Source organism: Anabrus simplex, chromosome 7 (assembly GCF_040414725.1).
Source record: "Anabrus simplex isolate iqAnaSimp1 chromosome 7, ASM4041472v1, whole genome shotgun sequence".
Taxonomy (NCBI): Eukaryota; Metazoa; Arthropoda; class Insecta; order Orthoptera; family Tettigoniidae; genus Anabrus; species Anabrus simplex.
This window is the reverse complement of record NC_090271.1, coordinates 187,611,645-187,637,842: the sequence shown is the minus strand read 5'-3', so window position 1 is coordinate 187,637,842 and position 26,198 is coordinate 187,611,645. Positions and strand designations below refer to the sequence as shown.

The 26,198-nt window shown below is 41.9% G+C and overlaps 1 protein-coding gene across 1 annotated transcript in view; it reads right to left on the bottom strand.

Moving 5' to 3' along the window:
• Positions 1-26,198, bottom strand: part of LOC136877773 (dual specificity calcium/calmodulin-dependent 3',5'-cyclic nucleotide phosphodiesterase 1A) — a 373,065-nt gene that overhangs the window by 181,258 nt on the left and 165,609 nt on the right. Inside the window, exon 5 of the mRNA XM_068228741.1 lies at positions 18,610-18,723. Coding sequence (XP_068084842.1) covers positions 18,610-18,723 — 114 coding nt within the window. The remainder of the gene's footprint in view (positions 1-18,609; positions 18,724-26,198) is intronic.

Genomic DNA, 26,198 nt, shown 5'->3' with positions numbered 1-26,198 from the left:
CGCACGAGCATGACAGGGACTTGACCAAATTCTTGTGGTACAGGGTCACCCAGGATAGTAATGGAAGTTACCACACGACGGACCAGGTAGTGACCTATCGCTTCACTAGGCTCCCATTCGGCCTGACTTGCAGTCCGTTCTTGCTTTCAGCAACACTGACGGAACTCGCCAACAGATACAAGACGACATTTCCTATTTCAGCACCCCTCATAGATGACAATACCTTTATGGATGTCTTCGGATCAGCTCAGAGAATAACAATGGTGTGATTGCCCTGTATTACGAACTTACTGCACTGACGAAATTGCTAAACTTCCACCTAGCGAAATGGGCCACTAATTCGGACTAGCTAAAGGCCATCTGGAGAGCGAAGGTCAAGAGGTCAACGTAGAGACGCAGGTACTGGGCGTTTACTGAAATACAGAAACGGATAACCTTTACGTTGACCCAGAGGATATCACCAAGGCTTTACCTGAAGGACCAGTCACCAAGAGGAAGTTATTACAGATTCCGTTTAGATTCTATGATTCACTCGGACTGTTACCCCCCGTAACCTTTCTCGGTAAGCTGTTATTCCAGAATACGCGGTGCACGGGAATTGACTGGGACGAGTTGCTACCTCTTGATATCGGAGCATCGTGGAACACTTGGGCATCCTCCTTATCCTCTCTTTCACGGGTACAAATTCCGCGGTGGCTAGCTACTTCAACGGAGCGCGAGGTTAAGATCCACGAATTTTGTGATGCTTCAGAAAGAGCATATGGGGCGGTTTAGTACATTCGGACGAACGCGGGAAGCAACGTACTCGTCCATCTGGCCTGCAGCAAGAACAGGCTCACATCGATCAAGAAGGTAACCTTGGACGGCTCTAGCTACTAGCAACGCTAGTGGGAGCACGATTGCTGTCCTATTTCTGCGCAGACACAGGCCACGATATCGCTCAGGAAATACTATGGACGGATTCTACTGTCACCTTGGGTTGGATACACAGTGACCCAAACAGATGGAAAACCTTCGTCTGAAACAGAGTAACGGAGATTCAACCGTAATCAACTCCAGTCAGTGGAGGCATTGCCCTGGACAGGAGAACCCGGCTGACCACCTTACACGAGGACTTCGTGGTGACCAGATACGGATTGAGCACAAGTGGTGGAATGGACCCACATGGCTTGCACATCGTGAGGAATGTTGGCCATCTGGTGCTCAAACTCCAAGCGAGCAACTTCCCGGGGAGAAGTAGAGAAACATAAAACATGTAATGAAAACGACCACATATTTCAGTGTTATCGACAGTTCCAAGTCCAGTTCCTACTGGAAACTGATGCGTATTAGTGGTTGGATTCTTCGATATGCACACAACACTCGCCATCGAGAGAAGCTTACAGGGGAGCTAAAAGCGGTGGAGGTCGCAAAGGCACGTACATGCTTGATAGGAGCTGTTCAACGGGAATTTTTTGTACTAGAACTTCAAGCACTCGAAGATGGTCGATCAATTCCAAAAGAATCCAAAACAGGACCCTTCAACCGCTTCACTGAAGGCGGATCCTCCGCCTCAGGGGTCGATTGCACTGTGCGGACCTCACTAAGGAGCGAGACGGTCGAAACCCTTTTCAATTACCGGGATAGACTTCGCCGGTCCCCTCTACATGACAGTAGGCATGAGGATGGAAAAGGCTTACGTAGCACTATTCACTTGTGCTGTTACACGTGCGGTGCATTTAGATTTATGCTCCAGTGTGACCACTGACACATTCCTTATGGCCTTTCAAAGGTTTGCTGGTAGGCGTGGATTGCCACATACCATATACACGGGCAACGCAAGGACATTTTAGGCCACCAATGCAGAACTGTCGGAACTTTGTAAGGTATAGTCATCCCCGGAGACCCATCGATTCCTCGCCAAAGACGGTATCACTTGGAAGTTCACCGCCCCATGGGTAACTTGGTAGGTAGAATGGTGGGAGAGAATGGTATGGCGCTTTCTGAAGTTTCCCTGTAATCACGTGGACTTTGGTGGTACTATTTGAGGATTTAACCAGCCTATGGGCTCAAGGCTTAACAGAAAGACTGAGAAAACGGGGTACATGGAAAGTGAACCCCAGGCAAATTACATTATATTTACACTGACGAAGAAAAACAACAACAACAACAACAACAAAAAGAAACCACACGCACGAAGATCAGGCACCTTACTTTAGTCAACGCAGTATGGATGAAATACTGACAGACTGCTGGACTCCTCTGAGACCGATGGATGTACAAAATGGAGAAACTCTAGAAGATCGTTATTCGTCTCTGTGGAACGGAATACTGGGCAGCGACATGAAAACACGAGCAAACATTCCATGCCATGGACATATGAGTGCTTCGCTGGATCTACGAAGTGTCCGTCGGTGATGCTGAGATTGTTGACACGTGGGAGGAGTTTCAAACACTCATTTGTCAGGAGAACACTGCGACTCAACTTCAACTAACTTCGAGCTTCCGGATGTGGTGGTGACAATTTTTTTCTTGTAAGAGGAAGTGAAGTACCAAAGGTGGTGGATGGCCCGCGTTGTTGAAGATTTGATGGAAGTCAGTGGCACCATCGAGGACGCCATGAACTGCAATAAATGACGAAGACATTGCAGGTGTGCGGGCGTTGCAATCAAGTGGGAATAACGCCAGGAAAGAGAGAGACACTATGTGAATTTTATTCTACTGTGACCCTTCCCGGCCGATGTACAGGCTGAATTTGAAAATTAGAAGAATTTACCATTTTCGAGCTGAGTGTTTCAGACGGTAGAGTGCTTTTCTTCCTGGCTCAAGTTGGCAGTTTCGGTCCACCAGCTCAGTCCTGTAGAATATGAAGATAATTAAATTCACCAACCTCGTGTCAGTGGACTTACTGCGACGAACTTCTCCGAGACAAAATACCGTCATGTAGGCGTTTAGTAAAATCATAAAAATAGTTAGTGTGATGTAAGACCAATAACACTAACATTTATGAGGTGATTGAACAGAGGAACAGTTTCTAAAGAAACCTTAATGCGTGTCCTATATTCGAACCTTCCTAAAGCACAAGTTGTTCCATGAATCGTAGTTTTCTTAATGTGAATACAAAGTAGTCAAGGAGCTCCTGATCTGATATGGAATTCTTGATAACACGGATAGATTTTAGCCTATGAAGAAAGAAACGTCCAAAATGCGTTCAGTAGTAGTAGGTAGTAGTACGAGAGTTAAAAAAAACCGTAAGTTTCCGTGATGTTTTATAGGTGAAGGCGTAAGGACAGGTCATGCAAGATCACTGCCTTACTTTGGCATCGCCCCATTATTCTTCAACCAAAGTTAATTCAAGATATTCAAGCATTTGTCAAGGCGTAAAATGACTTTACCCTTTCCTTGATGATAGAATGTGCGTCATGGACGTTGAGCACCTCCAACTGATTCAGCGTTAAGCCGTTTTTAAACGTTTCGTGTCTCTCCGCATGCGTTAATGTATGTTTTAAGTTTCAAGAGTTGCATGCACCTTGCCTTATGCTTCTTTCTGTTTACACGTGCTAAGAGCATACAGTACCACAGGAAATATATTTTAAATCACTCAAATATCCGAGTGTCTCTGCCATTTCTATCACAGCTATTGAAAGTTAACGGAACAATAGAAAACTATGGATTTCAGATTTCCTGAGAAAAATCGGAGTATCATTGGTGAACCTGAACAAAATCAGGAAGAGGATCCTTGAGAACTTTGGCCATATCATGCAGCTTAACTTACAAGGTAAAATTGAAGGAAGGAGAACTAGGGGAAGATGGAGAATGTCTTGGCTACGGAATCTACGAGAACGGTGTGCGCTCAGTACCCCCAATCTTTTCCGAGTTGCTGAGAACAAGAAGCAGATCGCCCTTATGACAGCCGACATCCAATGTGGATAGGGTACTACAAGAATAATAATAATAAGAAGAATTTTTTGGCTAGGGGTTTTACGTCGCACCGACACAGATAGGTCTTATGGCGACGATGGGATGGGAAAGGCCTAGGAGTTGGAAGGAAGCGGCCGTGGCCTTAATTAAGGTACAGCCCCAGCATTTGCCTGGTGTGAAAATGGGAAACCACGGAAAACCATCTTCAGGGCTGCCGTTAGTGGGATTCGAACCTACTATCTCCCGGATGCAAGCTCACAGCCGCGCGCCTCTACGCGCACGGCCAACTCGCCCGGTAGAAGAAGAATTGATGAGGTAGGAATCGGTAGCTGTTATTTACATAGGAACTTGAACCTTTTCACTCCCAAGTTTTTTAAAAACCTTATGCATGTCCCATACCAGATTTTTCTTGATGTTTCGATGATGGTTGAAATAGGCTAAAAATAACTTGTATTAGCTACTGGACAGTCATGGTACGACAACATTAGCAATAGTTTTCTCTTGGCACTTTTGCCAGAACTTGACATGTGTTTACAGCTTGTTCTACTACAACTTGTCTTCACTATACTCATAAAAGTCAGGCTCATCATTATTCTCTAACATTTCTAAAATATAATCTTCCTTCATGCTTTCTTTACACTTCTGCGCACTCAACTCAGAGGACAGCTGTGAAGGAAAAGCACACGGCACATAATTATTGTCAAAATACGGTAAGGCAATTTAGGAATTGTCAGTCGTCTTAACAGAGCATGTGTTGAACTACAAAATTACAGCGTCAGACTGGACTCGGAAGTGGAGAAGAGTTCAGTGCTTGAAATCCGAGTTAAATCGTGTTTGGGACAGCGGGAGAGATGCTGAGATTCCGAGTTAACTAGGGCATGGGACGGAAAAGGTTAAGCGTTTGTCAGCAGGTTATTCTGAGCTACTGCTACAATTGATTGCACCATGCATAAAGAACAAGATACTAATATGGGAGAAACTATTTCAGTAAGCACGCGTTTAGCTGTGACTACGAATTTTAGCCACTGGTGCTTCCTATAATACTCCTTTGTACATTTGCCGAAATAGAAAATTAGCGTCCCCTGGAAGGTACGGTTGGCCGTAACACGTACAGGTGGAAGGATAGGACATGCAACATGGCCTTATAAAGTCACTTCTATTTCGTTGTCCTTATGAGGCCACAGGCCATGGCTTGCTACATCTCTCGGTCTCCGACATAGCATATCCGTCCAGTGGCCACATTAGTAGTAATGTATGCTCTACGTTTTATCCGGTGCTTGTTTTCTAGTTTTGTGAATTGCCTACGAACGTGCAGGCCCTGTCGGCCAAGGCAGTAGCCATGTGTACTAAATCGTGAGTTCTGTCACTCGCCTGTGGTGTCCAGAGTTCGAGTTTCGGTAGGGTAAAATATGTTTATCTTTATTCCTACACTGATTTATTTTACGTTTCACATAAATTCCTTTGCTTTATCGTGCCATTATTGACAGCGAGTGGGTTTCTTTGCGGACCTGGAAAGGACCGTTGGGTGGTCCTTTCAGTAAAAGCATCACGCACCGCACGTCCTCTTCCAGGCGTGTGGCCATGGCATCTATTAGGGAAGAAGCATAAGTATTGTCGTCACCTGCCACCTGCCCACACTGAAAACAATCCAGAGAGCGTCGTTGGTACTTGCCGCGGGATCGGGCTACACGTTGTCGATGGGATTCATGTTTGCCCCACAAGGAGACCAGTTGATAAGCTCGACCAGACCGTGACTTGCGAACCATTCTTGAACTAATTGGCAGAAGTGGATCGGAGACAGATCCTGCTAAAATTGTATCAAACTGGCAGGATGAAGCATCTGCTGGGAAGGGACCATATTATTCTCTAAAATGTGCATATATCGCCTGGTGGTGAGATGTTGCTCGATTCTGTGTCAAATTCTTATCCCGCGAGAGCTCATCCAGTCCAAACACGCAGCAGATACACGGCCAGAGCGCCGATACACAGCCACGTATGCTGGATTGTGTGCAGCGTTGCCAACCTCCGAAAAATTGAAAAACCGTACATAAATTCAAAATAAGCTATATTATTTATCGTAAAACCGTACAGTACTAATATTAACCCAAATACACTACAATTCTTTTTTTTTTTTGGTAGTTGCTTTACATCGCACCGACACAGATAGGTCTTATGGCGACAATGGGACAGGGAAGGGCTAGGAGTTGGAAGGAAGCGGACGTGGCCTTAATTAAGGTACAGCCCCAGCATTTACCTGGTGTGAAAATGGGAAACCACGGAAAACCATTTTCAGGGCTGCCGACAGTGGGGTTCGAACCTACTATCTCCCGAATACTGGATACTGGCCGCACTTAAGCGACTGCAGCTATCGAGCTCGGTACACTACAATTCAATAGAATGCGTGCAATAATAGCAAGTAGCAATAATATCAAATAGGAATACTTAACTGAAACGTAGTACTAGAAGTAAGAAATTGCAACATATACACTTTGCCCTTTCTTCATATGTTTTATCAGGGACGCAGACACTTCTTGTACTGTCTATATTCTCCTATGACTGCCTGTACCTTTGTTTCCTTCTGCGTCTTTTAACAGGAAGTTTTATATTTTTGGGTGTCGAAGGACCTGCTTTATTTTTGGAATCAGAAGTTAACCGCATCTTTACTTATTTAACATTCAAAATAAATTCCACAATATACTGTATACCTAATTAATACACAGTGAGTTAACCAACAAGAAACTGAGGCACTGCACTGATGATGATTGATTGATGTTTGTTGTTTAAAGGGGCCTAACATCGAGGTCATCGGCCCATAATGGTACGAAATGAGACGAAATTAAATGACAACTTAAAATTCCAAAATCCTCCACTGACCAAAATTTACAGCATGAGAACGAAGAATGAATGGATGGACGGAGATGAATTTAAAACGATCAGTGGATCCGACCCACAGTGCCACACATGCACAGAAGCTGGCCCAAAACAATCGTGTTACCGTCCAAGGGACTGCTTCTATAGTACGATGCTGAATCGATTATGCCTATAGTCGACATGGGTCCAAGATCCAGGTCATCAGCCCCTCATAATGGTATTTATCGCTGGGAAAGTAGAACCATGCTATGCGAAATGTTGCGGTACTAATCAAAAGGAGCGGAGACTCGCGGTATTCCACACATTATGGTACTGTTCACAGGTAGTATAATGCGCACATGTAACACAGACCTATGGTGTTTCGCACATTTGCAGGCAACGCAAACCTATAAAGGCAACGCAAACCTATGGCGTTCCTCACATAAGTGGACTAACCACAGGGACCCGTACTATCCCGTGGAATTCCTTACACAGGGAACTGAGCATAGGTAAGGCAGAACAATGGTGTCGCTCATCCCATGGTGTCGCTCATATAGGCGTACGAATCACAGGTACTGCAGGACACCCATCCTGATTCACACACCGTCGCTACTAATCACAAACCTATTGCGTATCTAACATAGTGGTACTACGCGCAAGTAAATGCAACCCATGGTGTTCCCTGCGTGATGGTACTAATTACAAGTAGTTTCATGGTTCTAATTAAATCATCGCTTGGTCGCCCCTTTTAGTCGCCTCTTACGACAGGCAGGGGATACCATGGGTGTATTCTTCGTCTGCCTCCCACACCCCCCTGTGGGTGTGTTTGGTCCGCGAAAGGTATTTTATTTCCCCCAAGTCCACCGGCAAGCCGGTTAGGACTCCCCCTGTCCGCCACCTGGGACGCGCCACGTGGGAGTATCACCCCTCCCCCTGCTACGCCTGCGTAGCAGGTTCGTGGGCACTGCACTGTCACGAAAACGAATTTGTAAGTATATCACAATATTATTCATTGACGAAATCACGTTATCCATAAGATTTACAACTAGATTCTGCTCTGTTACATGTTTGATGTTACACCACACTTAATACTGGTTAAGAAACGACTGACGGAGTTCAGTGTGGGCTGATTCAAGAGCGTGACTGTGAATAAATCCACGACTACGAGATCCATAGTTGAAAAAGTTTGTAGTTGTGTAATCACGGTCGCAGGGTGAGACAGAAAAATCCCAAGTGTCAGAGTATTCAGGCGCTTCATTGGTTGATCGGAAACCAGCTCAAAGGTGAATCACAACATTCAAAGCTTGGGAGTCTCCTGGATAAATGGGGGCCACGTCATACAGCTCCAGGAAATGAGGTATGTTCAAACAGGAGAAAACATAATTTTGCTCACGAAATCTGAACATACATACATACATACATTCATTACATACATTATCATTATAGACTGTTATGCCTTTCAGCGTTCAGTCTGCAAGCCTCTGTGAATTTACTAAACGTCGCCACAATACTCGATTTGCAACTAGTGTTGTGGCCTCATTTAGTTCTATACCTCTTATCTTTAAATCGTTAGAAACTGAGTCTAACCATCGTCGCCTTGGTCTATCTCTACTTCTCTTACCCTCACGAAATCTGAACACTTCCAATAATAAAAAGAAATCATTAAAAATTTCCCAGAACCGCATATAACGCGAACAGTTTGACATTCGAACCATACACCATACATAAAGGGTTGAAAGCCGTAAATATACGGTTCAAACCGTACGGTTGGCAACGCTGATTGTGTCGGATGCCGAACTGGCGAAACACGCGTACTAGCCCATCGTTCGCCAAGGGAAACGTGCACTCGTCTGAAAATATGATATTCGGCCAATCACGTAGCACGTTGTACTCGGTAAAAGGAAGGGCCATTTATTATTATTATTATTATTATTATTATTATTATTATTATTATTATTATTATTATTATTATTATTATTATTATTATTTAGTACGACTGCCTCCCAGCCAGATTACCAACAAATGTTGGAGTACCACGTATCCAACATGACCACCCACATCTTGCATACTGCAGCTCCTTAGTTGGCATCTCACCAGGGATCTTTTTCATAGAACTTTCTTTTTTCGCTAGTTGCTTTACGTGGCACCGGCACAGACAGGTCTTATAGCGACGATGGGACAGGGAAGGGCTAGGAGTGGGAAGGAAGCGGCCGTGGCCTTAATTAAGGTACAGCCTTAAGGTACCGAGCAGATTTTGCCTGGTGTGAAAATGGGAAATCACGGAAAACCATCTTCAGGGCTGCCGATAGTGGGGTTCGAACCTACTATCTCCCGAATACTGGATACTGGCCGCACTTAAGCGACTGCAGCTATCGAGCTCGGTTCATAGAACTCGAGATGTGTTTAATTTCGACAATTATGTCAGATCTGAGTGCCGTAGTAGTTCTAGAATTTCAGCTTTTCAACTCTGAGTACCGACAGGAGTTGATTATATGATTGCAACTTAGGCAGTCCGCTTTTGGGGTTTAATTGTGGCTGGCTCTGGGGAACGGTGACCAAATTATTACGTTATTCTTGTTATGGCCTAGCGAACAAGTCAGTGAGTGGTACATGATCTGAAATGTTCAAATTAGTTAAACCACAAATCCATCGTACGGTGTCTGCTGTAATATAATTACAAGCTACCAGTTGTAATGAGATTGGAGCTTTTCCAGTCTCGCTATATGCATAAGAGAGGTGATGTATCACTTGCCAGATCTAAAGGTTACGTCCGTTTAGTTTTAGTAGAGTCAGTTTACAGATGGCCTCATCTCTCTGTGTATTTAAAATGATGATGATGGCGGTGGTGGCGTGACATAAATGTGTGACTCCTCATTAGAGAAAAGAAAACCGCACTGATTAACCTGGAGAGTAAATGGAGTAGTTACAAGGCGACAGGGATTCTCATCAGTTGTTAATGTTAGGAAGTAGGTGCCATATTTTTAGGGAGAAAAGGGTATATTTTCCATTTTAAAATTGGTCTTATTTTCGCGTTTCTTTTGATGTAGAATAAATCCGTTTCATTCTAGCATCCACTCCTTTGATGAAAGTCCGTGTACCAAGCAAGTGGCTCTGCGGTTTGGGTCACGTAGCTATCAGCTTTCATTCGAGAGAGAGGGTTCGAACCCCAATGTCGGTAGTCCTGAAGATGTTTTCCGTGGTTTCCCATTTTCAACCAGGAAAATGCTGGGGCTGTACCTTAATCAAGGCTACGGTCACTTTCTTCCCACTCCTAGTCCTTTCCTATATCATCGTCGCCATAAGACCTATCTGTGTTGGTGCGACGTAAAGCAAATTGCAAATTGAAAAAAATCCGTGTGTCCCAAAGAAAGGTGGATGCCGGATTTCTTTCAATAATTTCAAATCTACGAAAGCTATCAAAAATATAAACATGTTCAGGGTCTTAGGATGCAATAGTGAACGTCATGCTCATCCGCCATTTTGTTGTGAAATCGGAGCTCGGAGCAGGCGGTAAAATTAGTATGACTCGGGACCACTAACTAACTAAGCTTTCATTCCTTCCCTGAGGGGGGAGGCGGGCCACCTAGTAGGGAACACCTACTCTCTGGCCAAGTTCGGGACCACGACCTGATAACTCGTGTTATGAGATTATGTTCGTTCCTTCCACGCAAGTTCTATCGATATCTGTAACAATATTTGTGAGAAAATTGATTAGTTACATGAAAATATGTGAAATAATTGTGAACTTTGCGAAAATTTCCGACATATCTCAATATCTTAATTTACCTAAGGCTCAAGGTTATCGCAGACGGAAACAAAAAGGACGAATGTGTCAAAATACCTGAGGCTGAGCATAAGCCGGCCGACATGCAGGCCGAGCGTCGCAAATCACAACTGCGTACGTCTAACGCTCCTATCTAGCCTATGGACGTGGATACGTCCGAAGACACTCAAGAAGTAATTGAATCAACGGAGATTTGAAACAACTGGACTTGACAACATTCTCAAAACGGAAAACCAGGCAAACGAAAAATCTCTCTAAAACTAAATTCAGTCCATTCACGTATTTCTAACAATCACTCAACACCCACGTGACGTATTTCATGCCCAAGAGATCTGCAGCTGCGGCTCTGACACAGCCCCCGCCCATTTTTAAAATTTACTACTGAATAGTAATTGCCTTAAAGTGACTCACTGACTGAATGTTCAGCGTTGAGGTCTTCGTTTCAGAAGGTCCCGGGTTCGATTCTCGGTCGGGTCGGGGATTTTAATCACGCCTGATTAATTCTTGTCGCCCGAGGACTGGGTGTTTGTGTTTGTCCCAACACTTTCCTATTCATATTAAGACAACACACTACAGTACCAACCACCACAGAAACACGCAATAGTAATTACGTCCCTCCATATAGGGTTGGCGTAAGGTAGGGCGTCCGGCTGTAAAACGGGGCCAAATCCACAAGTGCGACACAGTTCTCACCAGCGACCCACAGAGGTGGGAAGAGCGGAAGAAGAAGAAGAGTAAATGCCTTAAAGTAACTTTAATTATGTCCGGTCCCGCAGTGTAGTGGGCAACGCGTCCGCCTGTCACCCGGCGGCCCCGGGTTCGAATCCCGGCCGGGTCAGAGTTTTAAAATTTTAAATCATTAATATCCCTGGCCCGGTGACTGGGTGTCTGAGTCGTCCTTAACGTTCCTTTCCTCACATTCAACACTTTACACTTCCGCAGTTCGAATTACACGCAGGTTCATATCATATGGTGCAAGTAGTGGCAAAAGATCTCTAGAGGTCGACGCCACGAACACGTATTTAAATTAAAAAAAGAAAACTTCAATTATAATAATTTTACGCTAGTGCGTACTGCAATGGTATGTAGCCCACTTTAGGAAAATTACGCATGCCATTTGTCCTATTTGGTAGAGCTGGATAATTTAACTAAGCCACTTCTTTCGTTTACCAAGCAGATTGGCTACTACGGCTATGGAGCCAAGCCCTGCATTCGAAAGACTAGTGGGTTCGAATCCCACTCTTGGCTGTCGTGAGAATGGTTTTCAGTTGTTTCCCATTTCAATTCCACGCAAATGTCGCGACAGTTCCTATTCATAGATCACAGCCGATCCCTTCCAACTCCCTACCCAATTTCATTCAATATAATTCATTTCATTTTCGTTTGCTCCTCACCTGAGGTTGGCGTCAGGAAGTGCATCCGGCCGTAAAGCATAATCTGACCTCATCCCCGACCTCGTATCGGGAAACGGGCCTAGGGGTAGACATACGTATACTTTTCTCATTTGAGGTGTTAACGATATTTTTTTTGTATTTGTCGCTTGCTGCTTTATTGATACAGTATATACAGTGAGTCAAAATGAAACTCATACACTAGAGGAAAGCTTGTTTATTTAGATTTAGATTCAACAAAAAAATATAACTATTACTTTATTTTAGTCCTGTTTCTGGTTTAACAAATACACATTTATCTACAAAGGTATAAAGAAAATCAATTCCTATTTCTTATAGTTACAAAGAAAATTAATGCATTTTCTTAAACATGCATGAAACAAACGTAAAACTCATACACCTTCAAGCAGTTCCTGAGTGATCTGTAATAACACAATGTTTTTAACAGTCAACCTTTAGCACTTTTCACGGCTCTTAAACTGTTGGTGCGGTACCAACTTTTTGCAATAAGATGAATCTATTTTCTTCCATTCTTCACATAAAGCCATTTTTCAGATCATCTTTGTTCGCAATATGGTGTTTTCTTATCGGTACTTTCAAGTAATGCCCTAGATTTTCTATCACATTTAAGTCTGGTTACTGTGGAGGTGTCTCGAGTACTTTTGGGCAATTATACAGCAGCCACATCCGATATTTATGAGCTATGTACTTCGGATCGTTATCTTGGTAACACTTAAATCGATCAAGTATTCCAAGATTTTGAGCACAAGGTGGTAAATGTTCTTTCGGTATATTTAGATACACATTTTGATCCATGGTGCCATCAATAAAAGTCAACTCTCCCGGTCCACTAGCTGACATGCACCCCCAGACAGTTACACTACCTCCACCATGTTTGAAACTTGGACGTAGATTGCTAGGTTTCAACTCCTCATTTGGTTTCCTCCAGACATTAACCTTTCCATCCGATCTTAAGAGCTTGTATTTGCTTTCATCTGCAAAAATAACGGTCTTCCAGAAGTCAAAATCTTTTTTTACATACTCCTTAACGAAGCTCAATCTGTTCTTCCTATTAATGTTGCTAACAAATGTTTTTTCCTAGCTATTAGTCCATGCCTGTTACTTTTCCTTAGGATAAGTCGAATAGTTTCTGGACGTGCTCTCTTGATGATATGTTCCTCAGCCATCACAGCCAGTTTCGGAGCATTTATCGATGGATTTTTCTTCACTTGTCTTGCTATCCAACGTTCCTCCCTGAGGTTGAAAATGTTTCTTTCACACACTTTGTCTTTATTTTCAATGCTGCGTGTGCTTTTATATCTATTTATAACGCACTGCACAGTTGCATAACTACTGTTTACAAGCTTACCAATTTCTCGGAGTGGTTTTCCTCTCTTGTGGTTACAAATTATAATTTCTCTTTCTTCTTTCGAAGATTGTCCTCTTTGACGTTCCATAATAGCAACGTAACTTGTCTGTACTTCACAATTCTCCGCAACAAACTTAATGTGTGTCAAAACACAAACATGCAGCATTTGAACTGCCCTCTTATCTGCCCATGTAGGACTGTATGAGTTTCATTTTGAGGTGCCTCAGCAACGTATAGACAAAGAATCTGTTATATATTGCTAAGTAAAGAGATACGCTAACTAGCCTGTGGTGCCTTAATAATTCAAGACATACCTTTATTGTTCCACACGTACAATTCCAACATACATTATTGTCCACATTTCTATTCATAAACACATACTAGTTACAGTGGTGTATGAGTTTCACTTTGACTCACTGTATATTTGTTCGGATACTTTTCAAACCTTTGTGTGATTACGCTCCCCTGCAGATTCTAAAAACTCATCACTTTCGTCAGTAAACGCCCTTCCTTTACTGTTGACCTCCATTTCCCTGTTAAGTTTGAGTATCGAATTTTAAAACCACAGTGACCACTAACATGATTTCTGTAACTTGATAAAATGAGAACACGGCGATGTTTATAAGGATGAATGGCACCGCTCACTATCGCTGTTTATAAACAACCATGTGCCATAGGCTTGTCAGAGTGCAGAGAACAGCGCAATACAGCTGGTAGGCCTTATACTATCTGGTAGTAACGGCACGTAATGTTGAAATCGACCTTGTGCGCTATGTGACTATGCGATCATTATGTTTAAAATATCCGTGTGCACTATGCGACAAGTTGAAGGGGTATATGAGCGTGAATGAAAAGGCAGCAACAACGCATTCTTTGGAACTCGGTAGGTGTTACGAGCCTGGATGGCTTGATGTGCCACTCATTAACCAGGATAGCGCACGAGTAATACTAGCGCAGGCGAGTGTTCCAAGCTGAGGGAATTGATACCAAAGAATATCAAAGCATGTTAGAAAGCTGATGGTTGACTAATTGACAATTGAAAGTATCTACGACCGAGCGAGTTGGCCATGCGGCTAGGGTCGCGCAGTTGTAAGCTTGCATTCGAGAGATAGCGGGTTCGAAGTCCACCGTCGGCAGCCCTGAAGATGGTTAATGAAGGTTAAGGCCGCTTCCTTCCCACTCCTATCTGTGCCGGTGCAATGTAAAGCAACCTGTACAAAAATGTAAAATTACGTAGCTTATTGGTGCAATGAGAAGAAGGAGGTTCCGTTACTCCACTAACATTGCCACTTACTGTTACCAAAGGCTGCCGGTTAGTGGGCCTATAATATAAGACCATACATCCAGACGATAGTCTCTACATTTACAGGTACTTTGACAGTTCTGATTCATAGTAATCCACTAGTTCTCATTGTGTTTAGCTCGAGACTACTTTCTGCCAAAAGTCAACAGGCTGCTAATTAGTGTGCCTACTATATCAGACCACACATCCAAGCGATACTGTCTATATTTCGAGATACTTTGACCTGATCCATAGTATTCCACTAGTTCATAATTGTGTTTACCTTGAGACTACTTTTTTGAGAAGAGTGAACAGAATATATATGCAAGTTGTGTACTCAGCCCGAAAATTGTTTGTATCCTCAACAACTCCATCAACTGTCATAGATGGTCTAGGCGTCACTGAAGATGTGTACAAGGGAACTGAGAAGTGAGGTACTTTCCCGTTGCTTTCCTCAGTGAGCCAGAAGTATCAGTATTCCACTGAAATGTACATATCAAGTGACCTTATGACCGACATTTTTACGCTTTCCACAATAGGAACTGACTGCATAAGGAATGACATTAGTAGCGTTACTCATACCTCGGTCACTTTCACATTGTTGAAGACGGAGATAGGTCGACGAAAGTAACAAATTTATTCTAGCTGACACCAGAAGACACAGTGTAATGTAACAACTATATCTGGGCAGAAAAATCACGAATAGGATACAAGTTCTCTCAATCCATTCCTGAATTATGTTTAATGTGCAGGAGGGATCGTTATATTGCTAATTATATGAATAGAGAAAGTAAGATGTTTGTCATCAATAATTGAACCATGCAAATTTAAAATATGTCTCGTTTCTCATTCAACGAAATGAATAATCTATGGAGAAAAATGCAGTTAGTAAAGAAACAAACATATATAACAAAATAAGGCCATACAAAAGGTGACAATGTAGACGTTTTACAGCTTCTAAAGCAATTGTAGTAAACCTTCGGAGAAACGGCACATGAAATCTATAACAAAGGAACAACTTCAAGAACCTAAAGGAATAACAACGAAGAGAAACAAAGGGCTGTAATGCAGTCTCCCACGCTTTTTGTTACTGAGTATTGCTGCTATAAGGAGACGTAGTAATTAAATTAGTGTAATATTGCTCAAGCACTTTCTCCCGCCAGGAGCTTTATTCAAATCCACTGAAATTCAGCTCAAAACCAAGTTTTGCATTTTTAAAGAACGTTAGGGTAGAATCCATTTCAATTAATTTTCATATGACCGTTGAACTACCGATTGCTTGGAAATTTTGCGCGCAACTGTCACAAAATAACGAGAAAATAAATATATATATTAAATTTACAATCATGATAACAGCAAATAATCACTGTAAGCGTATTCCTTAAAAATTCAAAGGAGCATGGGAGACTGCACATAAAGTTGCTGATTCCTGAATAAAAACATACATGTTACTACATTCGAATATTACAAACAGCAGACCATATAAACAAATTAATCTGAAATGAAACTAGTTTATTAGTAAAAAACTGTTTATCATCCCAATTCATGCATAACATGGATGCTGTAATGTAAATTAAAAGTTTTTCATTAGTAATTAGAAAAAAACATACAAAGGAAAGTTATTTATCAGTTCATCAATAAGCAGTGAGATACTAAGAGCAGCAACTGAAGTTCCATTCAAATTATTCTAGACACATTAATGAAGAATTAACCCCTTTCTTACTCTGAGCTATTAACTGGTCACAGGTTTAACAGAAAATACTTATCGCTGCTGTATTACATCACATGAAGTATATAATGTGATCATGACAAACAATAACAGAATACACTTCGCAGAAATTCTGCAACAATAAAAGTATTACGTACAAAATGTATTTTTAACTGTGAAAGTACTGGAGTATTAAGACACTCAGTCTTATACAAAAGTCCAAAGAGAGGTTCGACTAATTTTATCTTCAATGATAGATGTGTTCGTGAAATAGCCTAAGTTTGAACTTCAAACTACATCATATTATTTCTTGAAATAACTTTTAATAGCTAGTGATATTCTGTTTAAGGTAAAATCTGAGTTTACTGTTACTGTTATCAACCGATACGTATGCTTGTTAATATGATGAAAATACATGCTAATACAAGCATTTAGTATCACCTTTGATTAGAGACAGACAGTTAGTTTTCTTGATGAAATTATGCTTTCAAATGTACACTATTTATAGCAACAGAGCATACAGTACATTTCATATCGAAACATCACAGAGTTAATGATAAAAGCACGCCATGAACTACTGATTAGAATGATTGTTTTAAATACGAAAAAGAGTCTGCTTTACTCTAAATCAAATACCTGTATTGCACGGCATCCGACTGCGAAAAAATAAGGTCATTGACTTTTCATTATAAAAAGTATTCCTTTTGGATAAGGTATCTGAAATAAACATAACTTACCGACAAAGATTCAACTTATGCACACATAACAGTTTGAAATTTCAATCCGTATAAACTAAAATTTATAGACTTTTTAAAAATATCGGCAGGATGTAATAAAATGTTGTGAACAGTTCCTTATGAGGATTGTCAGGAAAGGGAGATGTTTGTAAAGACAATGTCGGTGCACGATCGATTACGTATTTCTACACATTTAAGAGAAATTCATGTATCAAAACGAGCACCTTTTCCTTTGTTGCTGGAATGTACTAAACGTAGTTACTAAGAGCAGTAAAACGTTTCCTATTACAGCTCTTTAGATTTGTTGATGATGGGTAAAGTCTTTTGGGGAATTTACTCGTCACTTGATGTCGTCAGTAAACCTGATTTCATTTTTTTTGTGGGAAGGGGCTTGTGTACAATACATATCTAAACTGTTTACTATACTACAATTCTTGAAACAAATTTTACTACAGCTTGTCTATGATTATGAAGGGCTATTTCTTATTTTTAAAAAGACCATCACGAGTTGGCCGTGCGCGTAGAGGCGCGCGGCTGTGAGCTTACATCCGGGAGATAGTAGGTTAGAATCCCACTATCGGCAGCTCTGAAGATGGTTTTCCGTGGTTTCCCATTTTCACACGAGGCAAATGGTGGGGCTGTACCTTAATTAAGGCCACGGCCGCTTCCCTCCAACTCCTAGGCATTTCCTATCCCATCGTCGCCATAAGACCTATCTGTGTCGGTGCGACGTAAAGCCCCTAGCAAAAAAAAAAAAAAAGACCATTTTTTCTTTAAAGTATGGAATTGGTTTTCTTTACGACTTGTACTGCTAATCAAAATATTATGCGTTCAGGCACCTCGAGGATATTGTAGGAATTTTTGTTAAGGTGTACTCCCATTCTATACACCTAAGTTTCAATCTGTCTTTGTGGTAATCTCTACTGGAGAACACACATCGCGCACATCACGTACATAAGGATAATATTTTCTGATTAATAGTAATAATAATAAGCCGGCCCCGTGGTGTAGGGGTAGCGTGCCTGCCTCTCACCCGGAGGTCCCGGGTTCGATTCCCGGCCAGGTCAGGGATTTTTACCTGGACCTGAGGGCCGGTTCGAGGTCCACTCAGCCTACGTGATTAGAATTGAGGAGCTATCTGACGGTGAGATAGCGGCCCCGGTCTAGAAAGCCAAGAATAACGACTGAGAGGATTCGTCGTGCTGACCTCACGACACCTCGTAATCTGCAGGCCTTCGGGCTGAGCAGCGGTCACTTGGTAGGCCAAGGCCCTTCAAGGGCTGTAGTGCCATGGGGTTTGTTTGGTTTGTTTAGTAATAATAATAATAATAATAGAAAATAGGAATATTGTTACTGTCAATAATATATGAGACTGAATACTGTCTTAAATATTTCAGCACTAACATGCTATTGAAGGTGTTATCGTTGAGTAAGTGCAACACATATTTTCTCGTATAATATGAGAAAAGCAAGAAACTGCTGAAGATCTTCTGGTTTAAATACTTGTAGTTCATGGACGTACTTATATCATAATATTATTTATAATATGCAAGATAAGGGACTAAGTAAAATTGGCTGGATTACGTACTTAGTTTCGTCGATAAAGACGGCTTCAAGGACGCGAGCAGCAAACTCGAGGTTCTTCTGAAGAAGTTCCGCGGAGATCTCTCCCCTCTTCAGCTGCCGCAGCAGGCATCGTAACCTGAAACAAAGGAAATAATAGAAGTTTGTATTATGTCTGTGACACCTTCCTTATCTTCTACTCATACCATTTGCGAACGATTACAAAAACTGTTACAGAAGCATTACAATGTGACAGGTTGTAGATACAGATATTTATCCCCAAAATGTAACAGAAAATTTATAAAATTCTCTATTCTTCCCTATATTACTCATCCCTATTATTATAATTGTTCATTCACTCATTACAGCATTAATGTCTTGGGATTCAGACTGTAATCCGTTCCTTCCGCTCATTGCTGAAGAGACTAAGATTTGTTTCGGAAGTCTTACACCACCCATTCTGTGGAGTCATACCACTTAAATTGATTTTTTTAAATAAAGTCCCTAAGTGCTTCAATAGGTAAGATAATAAAACCTCGTGCATTGGAATGCCTATTTCATTCCAAACAGCGCACTTTCACTATTGCTTCCTTTATCAGCCAGTCGTATCAGTCGGTACAGCCCCAATATCAGTTTTAAGATGGGGAAGCTGGTGGAAAATATGGTCGAACATTGATGAATGTTGTGTAATACAAATTCCTCATCTAAAGGGTGCAGCAATATTTAAAAAGATGCAGAAGGTATTTGAGTTTCTGTTAACAAATATCGTAAGGCTGCACGATAACACTATGTCGCACTCACTAGGATATTTATTAAGGTGTTTGTTTTCTTCTTTTCGATATCACAGAATTGTCGATACTTTCTACGGGGTTAAAAAGAAGAAACGACCTTTTTGCAGAAAAAATATATTTAAGGGGTGTAATATCCTTCCAAAATGGTGTATATCACTGCACGATTAGGCCTATGCAACTCGGAAACGTTGTTATATTTAAATGAAATCAATGTCAGAATATTTCATATGGCTACTTTCTTCTTCCTCTACTTTTCCCACACACTGATGGGGTCGCGGGTGCTAACTGTGTCATGCATGTGGACTTGGCTCTGTTTTACGGCTAGATGTCCTTTATGCCGCCAACTCTATGTGGAAGAATGTATTCCCCATTTCATGCTTCTTTGGTGGTTGTTAGTATAGAGTAGTTTGTTGTGTATATATGAAGAGGTGTGTGTGTGTTGAGATAAACAAAGATATCTAGTGCCAGATCGAGAAGAGTTAACTAGATAGGCCAGGGCCTCTCAACCGCCCATAATCTCACGCGTGCAAACTGGTGCGCAGAGTTCATGTGCACAGTGAATCGGTCCCGCTCGGCTCGGCTCGGACCAACGCTTCGTCTCTGGGCTACTCGGTTAAGCTGGGCTCAACTCGGCTCGGATTTGGAGCGCTACGGAGCAAGTGAGGAAGAGGGAGGCAGGGAGAGCGAGCGAGACAGGCGTGGGGAAAGAGAGAGACAGCGCTATTGCTCCAAATCGAGGAGTGGGGGTCTGCACTCTGGTCAACCAAGCGAAGTCGTCTTTTGCACCGTGCATGCACCAGCACTCTGAGAGGCCCTGAGATAGGCTAAAATCTCCTACCCAACCAAAAATTGAATCCGGAACCCACTGAACTGAAGGTCACAACGCTAACCACTCAGCCAAGGAGCCGGACAAAATATGTCATGTGATGAGTAATAGAAATATTTTAGCCGTGGTTCTTGATAAAATGTATGGGGGTTAATTACGCTCATATGATTTTAAAACGGTCGTAAAATTTAGATATGTCTACTGAGTTTAAAAGCATGCATCTTGTAGACTAAGTCGAAATTTTCTGTTTTCTTCTGCTAGTGCTTTAGCATCGCAGTAGCATACTGAAGGTTTTCGGCGACTTGGGAAAAGGCTATGATTGGGAAGGAAGTAGCCGTTACCTTAACCCTGACAGTAGCACGTCTATAAATATCGCTTTAGTTACACCACACGTCTCGAAGACGTGCCGCTCAAAGCCTATTATTTCATGTTACGTTAAAGTTACCAGACGGAATAAACAAGGAATAGAGGTGGTGGAGGGGATAACTCTCCCCTCCTTGTGAGTACTAGATGGCATTCATTCGCACGACACGTCAGAAAATCGTATGGTGTAATTGTCAGGTTTAAGGTACAGCCCCAGTATTTGACTGGTGTGAAAGTGGGAAATCACGGAAAACCATTTTCAGAGTTTCCGACAGTGTGGTTAGAACCCACTCTCTTCTGAATGCAAGCTGGTAACTACATGACCGAAACCGCGCAGCCACTTGTTTGATGGGAGAATTTTAAAAGGTATGATTTTACCGAAGTCATATCTTGTTATCGAACGTTCTTTATACTTCATGATCTTCTCTGAGATAAATACTCCTTTTGTAGGTTTTCTTGTTTGATTCTTGCTGTTGAACTTGATAAGAATGTATGTATCGCATTGGATGTTCTTTAAAATATCAGTTATATGTAATATGTATGGGTAGGAGAACAGAACAATCCAATCGGCTTAGCATGAAACCCCTCGCAGTTATTTGAAATCCGAAGAGCTTTCTGTATAATTTGCGAGACTCAGTAAGTCCACACACAACATTCGGGCTGGAACGAGTTCATGTGACCTCAAAGAGATAAGCAAGTTCCTCAGGGGAACGAATGCACACAACGTTTCTTCTTAAGCAACCCCCAGTGAGACTTAATCCGATAGATGTGTGGTGATTTTCACCCAAGGAACTGGGTCTTCTCGAAGTACTACCGAGCAGCAAGTAAAAGGCGGGAGGATATAAGGGCATTTTGACATATTATCTTATCGGACACGTCTAGTATGAACTAGAACGGCGAATTCGCTCAAGATCCCAATGACCCACCGCACTAACTACGCACGATACAGTGGTGAGCAGAGAATGGTGTGCCATTTCGGAGGCGTTCCAGTACCTGGTATACAGTCTCTTTAACAGAGTTCAAGGGTGGATCTACCCCATATTAATATTCACTACTGGGCAATATATCCCAGGAACTCTCTGAGGACAATTTTGAGTAGATGTCCGAGTACTTTACATCAGATAGTGTACGAAGGACAAATAAATGAAGCAATGGTTACAGATTGATTAAGAGATGGCATCATTCCAGTCAGAGACAGAAACTCCCAATCATTGTTTGACAAAGAGTGTTACCTTAAAAGATACTCTGTTTTCGCTACACAAAGCGAGGGCGCTGGGCGCGGACAGGTATTTGCGAGGATACCCCAAAGACAGAAGAGAGTACAAAAACTCCTGGAGTTGAAGAAATCACACCCTATAGGAGCCAAGACAACTAGCAGAGTTTGCAAATACTGATCCCTTCCTGGCACTCAGATAGAAAATAATCCAAGATCGAACGAAATCCCGGTGTATAGATAGGAGCAACACTTCAGAGCTATAGTAAACCAGGAGGACAACAAATGCGCTTTTACAATAGAGGATGAGGAATCGGCGGAAGCATATGGACTCAAATGCACAAAGGGATTAGCGGAAAAGAACACTCAAATAACACCCACAGAAATCTCGCAGTTGATAAAGCAAGCAAAATACGAAATTGCATCAGGTGCGGATCAAACATACGTAGAACACCTGAAAGAGTCAGAAGATACACTGTTGCAAATATGGACGAACCTATTCAACGAATGCCTGAGGTCGGGGTGAATATCGAATAGCTGGAGGTTACTCTACAATTAATACCTTATTTAAAGGGAAGGATGACACGAGCGACCTCAACTCATACAGGGGAGTTACACTGGAGAGTAATATTTTTTAATATCTACGAGATCCATACCTGAATGCCAGTTTGTCTTCGTACGCTGAAGAAGCACCATACGGGCAGTCATGTACTTACTGGAAGAGGTAGATGAAGCCCTGAGACACCCAAAGAGGAAATACTACGCAATTTCCATTAATTATAAGAAGGCTCGACAGAGAAATCCTGATAACGAAGATAAGAGCGATTATCGGGAAAACAATCCACTAGCCAGGTCATCTTGGCAGTCATCTTCGTGCAAATTGATGACAATGTTGACACATCGAATACCTTCGAACAAACTAAGGGGGCCCTACGAGGAGATCCCCTGAGCCCTTTATTGTTCAGTATGCTCACGGTAGTCATCACAGATATACTGGAAGGTACGAGAGAAACAAAAGTCCTCCTTCACGTAGATAATATGGTACTGGGTTCATCAAAGAGAAAAGATCTACACGCAGCTTTACTAGAACTAAACAAATGGGTGGAAAAATTCTCACAATAAATTTCGACTAGACCATCCAGCTGACTTAGGGAGGATTAACTTGGCCAGAAACACTCTCAATCTCGATGGCGAGCCGTTAATAACTGTCAGGAATTTGAAATATCTAGGGATCACCCTCCAAACAACAACAAAGACTTATTTTTTTACAAGTTGCTTTACGTCGCAGCGGCACAGATAAGTCTTATGGCGACAATGGAATAGGAAAGAGCTAGGAGTGGTAAGGAAACGCTACAGCCCCAGCATTTACCTATTGTGGGAATGGGAAACCACGGAAAACCATCTTCAGGGCTGCCGATAGTGGGGTTCGAAACCACTATCTTCCGAATACTGGATACTGAACCCACTTAAGCGACTGCAGCTATCAAGCTCAGTAAAAAGTCATTTAGAGGTCATATTCAAGAAATAGCAGCAGCAGCCACCGCCGCCACAAGGCCAGTTTTCTCCGTAACAATGATGCTGCTTGACTCCACTATCTCCCCCATATAACTTACGGACTGGAGGTGATTTGGGAAAATCGAGAGCGTCAAAGCTCGATTTCTTAAATTCCAGATGTATGCATAGGTTTTTACTGGGTTTTCTGGTAAATAAAACACGTAATTTTCAAGGGAAATTCATTTTTTTCTTTATTCAAAATATTGGCTGTCGGCCTCTACACACTTCGCCCATCTTTCAGTTATGAATACCATGCCAGAAAAACTGCTTTGTATTTTGCGGCAAACCATTCGTCGAGCCACTTCCAACTTTCTCGAAATTGCTGAAGTGCTGCTCTGCGAGCGCGTGCCCCAAAGATGCGAAAAGGTGATAGTCATATGGCGCCAGGTCGGGGCGGTACGGCGGGTGCGGACGGATGTCCCATTCAAGCGATTTCAAGGTGTCTTTCACTGGTTTTGCTGTGTGAGACGGAGCATTGTCGTGTAACAAAATCACTTTGACATGTCTTCTGGCCCATACCGATCATCTTTCGATTAATGCGTGATTTAAATTAATAATTTGCCAATTGCTGTTGAGTTTGAGTTGGGCCATAACCAGTAATGCCTGCAATTGCTCCTCTTCACACTTCTGTGGTCTACCAGATTTCACATTGAAATCATCACGTTTAAATTGCCTCACATGTTCTAATCAATGGAGCGTGTTCACCATACGTTAAAATAAATAAATTTCGTGTGGCTATTTCTAGCCGGGTGCAGCCCTTGTTAGGCAGACCCTCCGATGAGGGTGGGCGGCATCTGCCATGTGTAGGAAACTGCGTGTTATTGTGATGGAGGGTAGTGTTATGCGTGGTGTGCGAGTTGCAGGGATGTTGTGGACAGCACCTACACCCAGCCCCCGTGCCAATGAAATTAACCAATGAAGGTTAAAATCCGCGACCCGGCCGGGAATTGAACCCGGCACCCTCTGAACTGAAGGCCACTACGCTGACCATTCAGCCAAAGAGTCGGACACCATACGTTTCTACCAGCAAACGATGACTTTCCACGGCCTTTTTATTTTGATTAAATAAGAAAAGCAATGCGTGCCGCAAATGTTCTTTTTCAGGTCAAACGTTGATATGATCACTGAACGATACAACACAGACGCTAGTGTTTGGAGGACTTGAGTGTGTTGGTAGGTTAATGTCAGACGAACAAACTGACGTATGTGCCAAATTCATACGCTGCGTACTGTTCGCTGTCACCATCTCTTAGTGAAACCGGAAAATACTTACGCATACACCTGGTACGCTCTGTGAATTGGGAAAACAGCGCTGTCCAGGGTAATTTACGAACTCGCTAAAGAGTCCTTCTACGCTGAATAAATATCTGAGAATACGACTATTCCTGCTGTAAGGGTTCAAATCTCGTTACAGGATGATATCTGTATTATTATTATTATTATTATTATTATTATTATTATTATTATTATTATTATTATTATTATTTCATCTGTGATATTATTATTATTATTATTACTTTTATTGTATTATGATTATTGTTCAATTCAACTCTGCAATGATTATCGCTTGCGTGATTGTAGGTAAATTGTGTAGGCCTATGCATATGTGTGTGTGAATATTAGCATTTAACCATGTAAAGTAAGACTTGCTACATAATATATATCGATATGCTTTGTAATAAGTTTTGACAATGAAACGCAGATGTTGCAATACTGATAGCGTAACTGCCGAGTCATCGCTTTGTCATTGAGTGTATTTAGCGATGAGCTCATTTTTTGGAGAAACCTAGAGTGCCCCAGGCAATTTCAACATAGTGTGTAACATTTGGAGCCGAGTGGGCGTACATCATAGTTATTTGTGGGATTGCGCAGGTGTGTCAACTAGGGTAGCACTGACGCGGATTCAGAATTATTTGATAGGATAGTCAGCTATGTGGGAAACGACATGGAAAGAAATGTGATTGTAGCGGGGGATCTGAATTTGCCAGATGTCAATTGGGAAGGAAATGCGAACGACAGAAAGCATGACCAACAAATGGCAAATAAGTTAATATGGGAAGGACAGCTGATTCAGAAAGTGATGGAACCAACCAGAGGGAAAAATATCCTGGATGTCGTGCTGATAAAACCAGATGAGCTCTATAGGGAAACTGAAGTAATAGATGGTATTAGTGATCATGAAGCTGTTTTTGTGGTAGTTAAAAATAAATGTGATAGAAAGGAAGGTCTTAAAAGTAGGACTGTTAGGCAGTACCACATGGCTGATAAAGCAGGCATGAGGCAGTTTCTAAAAAGTAGCTATGATCGGTGGAAAACGGTAAATATAAATGTAAACAGACTCTGGGGGGGGGGGGGGGGGTTTAAAGAAATTGTTGAGGAATGCGAAAACAGGTTTGTACCATTAAGGGTGGTAAGGAATCGTAAAGACCCACCTTATTATAATAGAAAAGTAAAGAGACTAAGAAGGAGGTGCAGACTGGAAAGAAATAGAGTTAGAAATGGCTGTGGAAGTAAGGAGAAATTGAAGGAACTTACTAGAAAATTGAATCAAGCAAAGAAGGCAGCTAAGGATAATATGATGGCAAGCATAATTGGCAGTCATACGAATTTTAGTGAAAAATGGAAGGGTATGTATAGGTATTTTAAGGCAGAAACAGGTTCCAAGAAGGACATTCCAGGAATAATTAATGAACAAGGGGAGTGTGTATGTGAGGATCTTCAAAAGGCAGAAGTATTCAGTCAGCAGTATGTAAAGATTGTTGGTTACAAGGATAATGTCGAGATAGAGGAGGAGACTAAGGCCAAAGAAGAAATAAAATTTACATATGATAACAATGACATTTACAATAAGATACAAAAGTTAAAAA